The 12,522-nt window shown below is 42.9% G+C and overlaps 1 protein-coding gene across 4 annotated transcripts in view; it reads right to left on the bottom strand.

Moving 5' to 3' along the window:
* The window catches only part of LOC109878140 (connector enhancer of kinase suppressor of ras 2), a 106,853-nt gene that overhangs the window by 67,807 nt on the left and 26,524 nt on the right, over nucleotides 1-12,522 (bottom strand). For all 4 annotated transcript variants that reach the window (XM_031788420.1, XM_031788419.1, XM_020470357.2 and 1 more), the window contains exons 3-4: nucleotides 2,243-2,445; nucleotides 2,018-2,102 (exon numbers count right to left, since the gene is read on the bottom strand). In XM_031788420.1, coding sequence (XP_031644280.1) covers nucleotides 2,018-2,102; nucleotides 2,243-2,445 — 288 coding nt within the window. The remainder of the gene's footprint in view (nucleotides 1-2,017; nucleotides 2,103-2,242; nucleotides 2,446-12,522) is intronic.

Below are 12,522 nucleotides of genomic sequence, written 5' to 3'. Positions count from 1 at the left end.
TTTCCCCAAACATAATTCAACACAAATCGCTTTTTTTTTGTCTGAATCAATCATTTTAAGCATCTTTTAACACAGGCTTAACACCTAACCAACACTTTGTACTTTTAAAATTAAATTATACATTTTGTGTATGGTTTCCTAGAAACAAGGAGGGCTCAACTTACCCCTAAAACACACAATAGAAGCGGGCAGGTTTGGTTGCTCACTGGGTCCCAGTGGTTGCTCACTGGGTCCAAAAACAGGAACCAACCAAACAATGACCAGTAACTTCAGCGTAGAACAATCCACCGTCAAAACAATCTGGCCTAATGACAAAGTCTGACAAAGTTTCACGCACTAATTACTTTAAAAAGTCTCATGTTTGGACAGACTTCATACAAAAACCAACAAGCCAGCATTTGGCTGGACAAAATACCCTTAGAAAGCATCAACATCCCTCAAGGGCCTTCATTGTTCTAATGCAGACCCCATCACACACTCACTTCCCAACCTTCCTTCCCTTCTGAGGGGTAAGTGGGTTCTTACCATAGAAATAGTGTGAGTAGACTGTCGATTATATTTCTATGCTGCTTTACTCAAGGGAAAGTCAGTCATATTCATGAATTGGCTTCAACAATGTGCTATTATTACCGTTGGAGCACAGTGAATGTACCGAATGAGTGTGCACACCGCAAAGCTTTTGAGTCCGTTTTAAAGAGCTTTGTATTGAGTCTATTATCACGTCTCTTAAGTTTTAATGTCAACAACTAAAAGAGGACCACAAAAAAAGCGAGAGAGCAAACTAAAAGCAAAGCAATTTTCTACAAGAAAACAAACTTACAATGATGGAAGACTGGTCTAAATTCACACAAACTGTGCGCACCACAAACAAGCAGACAAACAAGTTAGCTACTGCAATAAAGAAAGAATGAAAAACAGCTACAGAGGAGCAATTACCTACCTTGGCTGGAGACAATCCAGAGTTGCAAATAGGGCTATAAGTAAGAGCACTAAATATAATACCTTGAGGTCCTCTTTCTCTCCCTCTGTCTGTCTATCTATCGGTGTCTCACGACTGCACTGCAGGCCACAGCAGGTGAACTACAGGGAATTACACAAGTTGAGTTTCAGTAAACCTTTCCATCAGCTCTCTCGCCTCTGTCCCTGCTTCTCACTCCCTCCCCCGGTCGCCAACTCTCTCCTCCCCCAGGCACTATCTACGGAAAGATCCAGGGCCGTCTTTCTCACGAGTCACAAGTAACCAGTTTAACACATTCATCCACCTTCCCCACTTGTACAACATTTCCCATCACAAAAATAACAAACACGGAATATCAACAACAGCAATAGACTCCTTCGGCAGTCAACCCGTGCTTCTTCAAGGTGCCTGAACCTAAACTATTCCAAGTATGCTGGAGATAAAGAATGCATGCATGGTCGGTGCTTATACAAGAGTTCCACAATAGCAGAGGAGTGAGATTACTGTTGTCGTGCCGTGTTAGGTGGCTGATTAAACTAGCAAACCAAACAAACACAGTGGTGGTTCCTCTTTGGAAGTTGGCGGCATGCATTTTAACCCACAAGCAGCTGGCCTGCCCCGTGTACACTTCCTCTAAAAACAAAAAAAATTCTGCTATGTATTGTTTGGTCAAACTAGAAGATTTAGGCCACTCATTCAATGTGTAATTTTTCAAAAAATGTTTTATAAGGCCTAGAGTTTTTCCTGGTTAGCTTACTCCTACCTATTAGGTAAATGACATTACTCAAATTGGTATAAAGCAGTAAGTGCCTACACTAAAAAAACATGAACAGCCATGCCTGAAAGACTGCAAAATTGCTAGTTAAATAGTTGATCAAATAGCTACCCGGACTATCTGCACGGACGCTTTCGGGACTAACGTTGTCTCATCACATGTGCGGCTGCTACAGTTTAATATCTGTAGCCAAACGAAAACAACTATTTCTTATTTCATAAAAACAAGTGTTTCTCCTGGATTTTGTCTGTTTTGTTTGATGCCTATTGGAGCAGTAGACGTACCTTGTGTACTGTGGTCCCCAGCTCTTTACAGTGGGTGATGATGTTCCTACTGGTCGTGTAAGCACCCAGCTGGGCAAACTGGTACCTGGACACAGACAGTGAGCACAAGACGATGAAGATGTCTCTTTAAATGTCTATTGTTTCCCACTAATTGGTGTTTTGACCAATCGGATCAGCTCTTTTTCCAATAATTGGCCAAATATAAAACAGGTTTTTTTAATGTACCTGTTGAGCAGAGAGAAGAGGCCCTTGGCGGAGGTGATGAGCTCCAGCACCACCTGCAGTACGCTGGCCGGTAGCCTGGTGGCAGTCTGCCCGTCATAGGGGTTCACCCTCCAGCGGACCTGGATGCCCATGGTCAGGGAGTGGACCACAATGCGCAGCTTCTCTGTCAGGCAGCGCAGGCTCTCTCCACCCATACCGTATGTCTGGGGAGGGAGACCGGGAGGGGAAAACAGTGGGAGGCTGTTGAGAGTGAGACAACCAGGGGCCAAGTTTGCTGGGAGTTCACATGCACACGCATTGCACACAAGCACAAGTCACACACACACACACACAGTTACTCAACTTGAAAAGTAGGCCTAGTACAGTAGGTCTTAGTGCATCTGTTATCATAAAGCCATGATGCACAATGACATCTAAGAGAGAGTGCCTGTCTACACAAATGATCACATGTAAACTCAACCTACAATAGCATTAATAACATGGCAAACAAACGCACAGCTGGTACACGCCACTTCCAAAAGATTGCACAGCTGCCAAAATATTACACTGCTTCCAAAACATTTTTCACTGTGTATAAACTACTTCATTAAGTTCCACAGAGGCCCAACTGAAACCACAAAAGCCAAAAATACAATCTGGGAAAGAAGAATAGATGGTCAGATGGAGTCATACTGTTGGCCTCATACTGTTGAACTCTGAGTGGTTGTTTTGTCAGAAAATAGAAAGTGAAATATAATTTGAAAGCTACAGTCAAAGTATCGGGTGAAATCAAACTGAAATCTTACTGCTGTCAATGTAATAAGAATCACCCCCACACACCATTAAAGCCATGAATCATGAGCTAGTCATTTTCATAACTCATACAATGTAGGTCAAGTCACCAAAAGTGCAAACATCTACACTGAGTGTACAAAACATTAGTAACATTTCTAAAATCATAATTCCACTTTGACATTTTTGGGTATTGCGTGTAAGCCAGTGACACAAAATGTCAATTTAATCCATCTTAAACTCAGACTGTAACACAACAAAATGTGGTAAAAGTCAAGACGGAAATATATATACACTTAGGTTGGAGTCATTTCAACTTGTTTTTCAACCACTCCACAAATGTCTTGTTAGCAAACTATAGTTTTGGCAAGTCGGTTAGGACATCTACTTTGTGCATTGCACAAGTCATTTTTCCAACAATTTTTTTACAGACAGATTATTTCACTCATAATTAACTGTATCACAATTCCAGTTGGTCAGAAGTTTACATACACTAGGTTGACTGTGCCTTTAAACAGCTTGGAAAATTCCAGAAGATTATGTCATGGCTGTAGAAGCTTCTGATAGGCTAATTGACATCATTTGAGTCAATTGGAGGTGTACCTCTGGATGTATTTCAAGGCCTACCTTCAAACCCAGTGCCTCTTTGATTGACATTATGGGAAAATCAGAAAAAAAAATCTGCCAAAAATGAAGAACTCCCACAAGTCTGGTTCATCCTTGGGAGCAATTTCCAAACGCCTGACAGTACCACGTTCATCTGTACAAACAATAGTACGCAAGTATAAACACCATGTGACCACGCAGCCGTCATAACACTCAGGAAGGAGACGCGTTCTGTCTCCTAGAGATTAACGTACTTTGTTGCGAAAAGTGCAAATAAATCCCAGAACAATAGCAAAGGGCCTTGTGAAGATGCTGGAGGTAACAGGTACAAAAGTATCTATATCCACAGTAAAACGAGTCCTATATCAACATAACCAGAAAGGCGCTCAACAAGGAAGAAGCCACTGCTCAAAAACTACCATAAAAAAGCCAGACTACGGTTTGCATCTGCACATGGGGACAAAGATCGTACTTTTTTGGAGAAATGTCCTCTGGTCTCATGAAACAAAAATAGAACTGCTTGGCCAGAATGACCATCGTAATGTTTGGAGGGAAAAGGGGGAGGCTTGCAAGCCGAAGAACACCATCCCAACCATGAAGCATGGGGGTGGCAGCATCATGTTGTGGGGGTGCTTTGCTGCAGGAGAGACTGGTGCACTTCACAAAATAGATGGCATCATGAGGAAGGAAAGTTAAGTGGATATATTGAGGCAACATCTCAAGACATCAGTCAGGAAGTTAAAGCTTGGTTGCAAATGGGTCTTCCAAATGGACAATGACCCCAAGCATACTTCCAAAGTTGTGGCAAAATGGCTTAAGGACAACAAAGTCAAGGTATTGGAGTGGCCATCACAAAGCCCAGACCTCAATCCCATAGAAGATTTGTGGGCAGAACTGAAAAAGCGTGTGCAAGCAATGAGGCCTACAAACCTGACTCAGTTATACCAGCTCTGTCAGGAGGAATGGGCCAAAATTCACCCAACTTATTGTGGTAAGCTTGTGGAAGGCTACCCGAAACATATGACCAAAGTTAAACAATTTAAAGGCAATGCTACCAAATACTAATTGAGTGTATGTAAACTTCTGACCCACTGGGAATGTGATGAAAGAAATAAAAGCTTAAATAAATCACTTTACTTTTATTTCACATTCTTAAAGTAAAGTGGTGATCCAAACTGACCTAAAACAGTGAATTGTTACTAGGATTAAATGTCAGGAATTGTGAAAAACTGAGATTACATACACCTTAGCCAAATACATTTAAACTTCTTACTTCAACTGTATGTATGTGCACACACACAGTGCATTCGGAAAGTACTCAGACCCCATAATTTTTACCGCATTTTGTAACATTACAGCCTGATTTTTAGATGGATTAAATTACCCTAAATGTTCCCCTTCCAACAGGACAATGACCCTAAGCACACAGCAAAGACAACGCAAAAGTGGCTTCGGGACAAGTCTCTGAATGTCCTTGAGTGGCCCAGCCAGAGCCCGGACTTGAACTCGATCGAACATTTCTGGAGAGACCTGAAAACAGGTGTGCAGCTACGCTCCCCATCCAACCTGGCAGAGCTTGAGAGGATCTACAGAGAAGAATTAGTAAAACTCCCTAAATACAGGTGTGCCAAGCATGTAGCTTCAAAACGAAGAAGACTTGAAGCTGTAATCGCTGCCAAAAGGTGCTTCAACAAAGTACTGAGTAAAGGGTGTGAACATTTCTGTAAATGTGATATTCCAGTTAATATTTTATAAATTTGCACAAATTTATAAAAACGTTTTTGCTTTGTCACTATGGGGTATTGTGTGTAGATTGATGAGGTATTTCTTTTTTTAAATCAAAATTACAATAACGCAGTAACGTAACATAATGTGGAAAAAGTAGTGGTCTAAATACTTTCCGAATTCAATGTATGCACAGTACCAGTCAAGTTTGGACACACCTACTCATTCAAGGGTTTTTCTTTATATTGTAGAATAATAGTGACAGCATCAAAACTATGTAAAAAAAATTACAATAATTAAACATAACCTGGCGCACACCCAGAATAATAGTTTGTGTGGAGGTGCTGACTAACGGCGAATAAACCATCAAAATGAAGAAAGTCGCACACTCCATGTATAATCTCCCAGCAATTTAATGGGTATTCACCAATGTTTCTGCATCACTACGTCTTCCTCAGGGTAATGTCATGAATACTTGAACCAGGTTATGTAGACACAGTGCAATTAGTGTAACCAATGACAGTGGTGAGGGGTGTGTCATAATGATTAAGTTAATTAAAATTAGTGAAACTGTAAAAAATATATATATATATGATACTATTGTTATCATATAGAAACTTAATGGAATACTGTACATTATATTAGCGTCAACATACATTATTTATTCATTCAATTTCATTTTTGTTACATTTAATCTTTTGGTTCAACCTTAAAGTATAATGAGAATCATCAGGAGGGGGAACATATTAGGTGTATGCTAATAATCTGTAGAAAATAAATGTTTACATTTTATAAAAAGAGGGAAAAAAAGTGCTCATAAGAAGGGCTGAGGATCAAAGTCAATATTCAGACCACTAGGGGTCAATGTTTTTCGATAGGATATCCAGTAAGCCTGTCTTTGTAGTAGTAGGATCTCAATGTTACCTCCTCTCCTTGGTAGAGCAACATGCTCAATACCTGTGTATTTGAGGGAGGAGATGGGATGGTTAGCTTCAACAAAGTGAGCTGCTACTGGATAGTCCATGTTCTTACACCTGATTGAGCTGCAGTGTTCAGCTATGCATTTATACAACACTCTTTTCGTTTGTCCTACATAGGCTTTTCCACATGAACAGGTGACGAGATAGATTACTCCATTGGTCTTGCATGAGATGAAATAACACATATGGAATCATGTAGTAAACAAAAAAGTGTTAACCTGTTGAGTGTAGGGGGCAGTATTTTGAAGTTTGGATGAAAAACGTACCCAAATTAAACGGTCTATTTCTCAGGCCCAGAATCTCAAATGTGCATATAATTGTCAGATTAGGATAGAAAACACTAAAGTTTCTAAAACTGTCAAAATATTGTCTGAGTATAACAGAACTGATATTGCAGGCGAAAACCTGAGGAAAATCAAACCAGGAAGTGGCCTCTATTTTGAAAGCTCCATGTTCCATAGCCTGCCTTCGCTCCTTTTAAAGGGATATCAACCAGATTCCTTTTCTATGGCTTCCCCATGGTGTGAACAGACTTTAGACAATTTTAGGCTTTTATTTTGAAAAATGAGCAAGAAAGATCACATCGCGTCATTGTATGGCTGGGTGCCAGCAGCGTTTTTTATGCACAACAGCTTGGAGAAGCCATTTTCTCTCTCTCTCCTATTGAAGCAGCTACATTCCCGGTTGATATATTATCGATTATATATTGTAAAAACAACCTGAGGATTGATTATAAAAAAACGCTTGAAATTTTTCTACGAACATTACGGCTACTATTTGGAATTTTTGTCTGCGATGTCGTGACCGCTCGAGCCTGTGGATTTCTGAACAAAACGCGCCAACCAAATGGAAGTATTTTGGATATAAAAATAATCTTTAGGGAACAAAAGGAACATTTATTGTGTAACTGGGAGTCTCGTGAGTGCAATCATCCGAAGATCAAAAGGTAAGCGATTTAATTGATTGGTCACAAAAGTCAGAAAAGCAATCTACTTGGCTGCTAGCTGTATGTAATATTTTGTCTACTGAGATGTCCTTACATAAACGCTTGGTGTGCTTTCGCTGAAAAGCTTTACTGAAATCTGACATGCCAGGTGGATTAACAACAAGCTAAGCTGTGTTTTGCTATATTGCACTTGTGACATTTTATATTTTTAGGCATTTAATTTGAATTTGTGGCTCTGCAATTCAGCGGTGGTTGACGAAAATGATCCCGCTAACGGGATGGGTGCATCAAGAAGTTAAATAAAAAATATATTTTATATTTCAGATTCTTCAAAGTAGCCACCCTTTGCCTTGATGACAGCTTTGCACCCTCGTGGCATTCTCTCAACCAGCTTCATGAGGTAGTCACCTGGAATGCATTTCAATTAACAAGTGTGTCTTGTTAAAAGTTAAGAAGGAAAGACATTTCACAAAGGCATGGGTTTGAGCCAATCAGTTGTGTTGTGACAGGGTAGGGGAGGTATACAGAAGCCCTATTTGGTAAAAGACAAGAGTCTATTATGGCAAGAACAGCTCAAATAAGGAAAGAGAAATGACAGTCCATCATTACTTTAAGACATGTAGGTCAGTCAATACGGAAAATAATAGGAACTTTGAAAGTCTCTTCAAGTGCAGTCGCAAAAACTTTCAAGCGCTATGTTGAAACTGGCTCTCATGAGGACCGCCATAGGAAAGGAAGACCCAGAGTTACCTCTGGTGCAGAGGATAAGTTCATTAGAGTTAACTGCACCTCAGATTGCAGCCCAAATAAATGCTTCACAGAGTAACATCAACTGTTCAGAGGAGACTGTGTGAATCAGGCCTTCATGCTCAAATTGCTGCAAAGAAACCACTACTAAAGGACACCAATAAGAAGAAGAGACTTGCTTGGGCCAAGAAACACAAGCAATGGACAATAGACCGGTGGAATTCTGTCCTTTGGTTTGATGAGTCCAAAATTTAGATTTTTGGTTCCACCTGCCTGACCAAGGCCCTTCTCCCCCGATTGCTCAGTATGGCCGGGCCAGCTCTAGGAAGAGTCTTAGTGGTTCAAAACTTCCTCCATTTAAGAATGATGGAGACCACTTGGGGAAAGTCCCCACTGCTGCAGAAAAATGTTGGTACCCTTCCCCAGATCTGTGCCTCATCACAATCCTGTCTCGGAGCTCTACGGGCAATTCATTCAACCTCATGGCTTGGTTTTTGCTCTGACATGCACTGTCAACTGTGGTACCTTATACAGACAGGTGTGTGCCTTTCCAAATCATGTCCAATCAATTGAATTTACCACAGGTGGACTCCCAAGGTGTAGAAACTTCTCAAGGATGATCAATGGAAACAAGATACACCTGAGCTCAATTTTGAGTCTCATAACCAAGGGTATGAATACATGTAAATACGTTTTTTTATTTTTTATTATTACATTTGCAAATAATTCAAAAAACCTGTTTTCGCTTTGTAATTATGGGGTACTGTGTAGATTATTTATTTTAACCATTTTAGAATAGGGCTGTAACGAAACAAAATAAATGGTAAAAGGGAAGAGGTCTGACTACTTTCCGAATGCACTGCACGCACACACGCACTGTTCTGAGGGCAAAAGGGGGTGCAACTCAATATTAGGAAGGTGTCCCTAATGTTTTGTACACTCAATGTAAGTATGCATGGAAAGGGTACACCCTGATGGTAATTGTAAAGCAAAGCATTTCCTTCTCCATCCACATCGTTTACAATGGGAAAAGCAAATTGGATTAAAAAATCCATAACTCGAAAGCCCTGATTGCTAAGGTCATTTAAAGATTTCAGCCTTGAAAATTACCGTTGCAATAGATAAATGTTTGGGAGAGGCATGTGAGAGAGACCGATTAAGTTAATGAATGACGTTTTGGTGGCAATCAGCTTTGAAAATCAGTATTATTTTGCATATTATCAAAAACAAAGTAGCAGGGTAATGAATTGATGATAGCTGTAAGCTACCGGTATCTTTTAGCTTTACAGGTGTTCTACAAACAGTAATGTGTGTTAACTTCTGTGCAGCATGAGCGAGGAGCTAACATGATGCAGCCCAGACTCCCAATGCAGACTAAAAGTGGAGAGCAAGAAACCGCGCGGACACACACACACTACATGTTAACATAGTAGCTGTTAATCTCAAGATGAGTCCTTTGTAGTTCATAAAATGTACCTCCATTAGGCTAACCATAAGCCATAACAGTATTACAGTAAATACCTGCCAAGAGCTGGTCAGACCTTACCAATCACTACATGCTGGGTCCATTTATTCAGACCACAGGAAAGACCAGGGTCTATATTCATAATGAGGAGGAATGCTGAACTGGGATGAGTTTGGCCTTTGAGATAATAATGAATAGCATCACAACGACAGGAGACATGATGCTAGAAAAACACTCTTATTCGGAGATGCTTGATACATACAGCCCCTGGGCCTGTGAATCTAGGGTGCTGATCTAGGATCAGTTTAGCCTTTTAGTTAATAATGTACATAATAATAAGGTTACAGGGGGGGGGGGGGGACTTGATCCTAGATCAGCACTCCTTCTCGGAGACCACTTCATTAACACATGAAGGCCAGAAACCTATTTCTGCAACAGACTTTTACAAGCAGATCAACAGCTTAGCCCCCGGTGACATCGGTGGTTACGCCACTCAAACCCACAGGCCCTGGCACCGCCTGTCAATTAATCCACCCAGGGGAAACAAAAGCATGCTGGAGCTTGGAAGTGGTGCAACACACTGTTTACATTAGTGTCCTGAGAGTGACTCCCCAGAAAGTATTCGGAAATAAAAAGCGAGAAATGGAGAGAGGAAGGAGACAATGCCAAATTCATTATACCAACATTTGAGGAGCAAGAGAATGAAGAGCATCTTAAAAAGAGAGAGAAGAGGAGGAAGTGAAGGTTTGCCAATGACAACAAACTTTCCCCATAATTTGCATGAGAAGTATGAAGCGGTTGCTTCTTTTGTGTTCGGGGGAATAATCGCCTTTGATGGCAGGTGAAGCGTGTCTACACAAACACACAACAAGCTCTCAGAGTCTCACGTCAGAATTAGACGTTCATCCATGTTTCTCAAACATCACATTTCGAAATTGTTCAAAACTTCATATGTCAAATTATTTAAGGTTAAGTTTAGGCATTCATTCTGAATGGTTAAGGTAAGGGATAAGGCTTGGGATAGGCTTAAAACAAAAATATAAAAAACAACTTTCCATCACTGGATTTGAACATCGAACCTTTGCCACCAGAGGCAGATGCTTACGCCCATCCTCCATCCCCATACACAACACTATAGCAAAACCGAAAACCTACTTGAAAGTAACAGCGCTTACTGTTGCCCCTAGTGGCCAGCTTCCACATCATCTTCCGACATCCTCAGACATGGACTGACATTGAGTACTGACTTGTATCACGGGTGACCTGGCTGCTCACACACAACCACACAGCGCTCGCTCGCACAACCACACAGCGCTCGCTCGCTCACACAACCACACAGCGCTCGCTCGCTCACACAACCACACAGCGCTCGCTCACTCACACAACCACACAGCGCTCGCTCACTCACACAACCACACAGCGCTCGCTCACACACAGCGCTCGCTCACACACACACACACAGCGCTCGCTCACACACAGCGCTCGCTCACACACACACACACAGCGCTCGCTCACACACAGCGCTCGCTTACACACACAACACACACACACACACAGCGCTCGCTTACACACACACACACACACACACACAGCGCTCGCTTACACACACACACACACACACAGCGCTCGCTTACACACACACACAGCGCTCGCTTACACACACACACAGCGCTCGCTTACACACACACCAGCGCTCGCTTACACACACACACAGCGCTCGCTTACACACACACACAGCGCTCGCTTACACACACACACACACACACACAGAGCTCGCTTACACACACACAGAGCTAGCTTACACACACACACACAGAGCGCTCGCTTACACACACACAGCGCTCGCTTACACACACACACAAAGCGCTCGCTTACACACACACAGAGCGCTCGCTTTACACACACAGCGCTCGCTCACACACACACACACAGCGCTCGCTCACACACAGCGCTCGCTCACACACACACACACAGCGCTCGCTCACACACAGCGCTCGCTTACACACACACACACACACACACACAGCGCTCGCTTACACACACACACACACACACACACACAGCGCTCGCTTACACACACACAACACACACACAGCGCTCGCTTACACACACACACAGCGCTCGCTTACACACACACAGCGCTCGCTTACACACACACACAGCGCTCGCTTACACACACACACAGCGCTCGCTTACACACACCACACACACACAGAGCTCGCTTACACACACACAGAGCTAGCTTACACACACACACACAGAGCGCTCGCTTACACACACACAGCGCTCGCTTACACACACACACACAAAGCGCTCGCTTACACACACACACAGCGCTCGCTTACACACACACACACAGCGCTCGCTTACACACACACACACAGCGCTCGCTTACACACACACACACACACAGCGCTCGCTTACACACACACACAGCGCTCGCTTACACACACACCACAGCGCTCGCTACACACACACACAGCGCTCGCTTACCACACCGCCTCCTTACACCCACACACAGCGCTCGCTTACACACACACACAGCGCTCGCTTACACACACACACAGCGCTCGCTTACACACACACACAGCGCTCGCTTACACACACACACAGCGCTCGCTTTACACACACACACACAGCGCTCGCTTACAACACACACACAGCGCTCGCTTACACACACACACACACACACAGAGCTCGCTTACACACACACACAGAGCTAGCTTACACACACACACACAGAGCGCTCGCTTACACACACACAGCGCTCGCTTACACACACACACACAGAGCGCTCGCTTACACACACACAGAGCGCTCGCTTACACACACAGCGCTCGCTTACTACTACACATCACCACAAAAGCGCTCACTTACACACACACACACACAGCGCTCGCTTACACACACAGCGCTCGCTTACACACACCACACAGCGCTCGCTTACACAACCACACAGCGCTCGCTTACACACACACACACAGAGCTCGCTTACACACACACAGCGCTCGCTTACACACACACACACACACACACACAC

This window comes from Oncorhynchus kisutch, linkage group LG14 (assembly GCF_002021735.2).
Source record: "Oncorhynchus kisutch isolate 150728-3 linkage group LG14, Okis_V2, whole genome shotgun sequence".
Lineage (NCBI taxonomy): Eukaryota > Metazoa > Chordata > Actinopteri > Salmoniformes > Salmonidae > Oncorhynchus > Oncorhynchus kisutch.
Note: the sequence above shows the minus strand (reverse complement) of the source record. Positions and strands in the feature narration are given on the sequence as shown.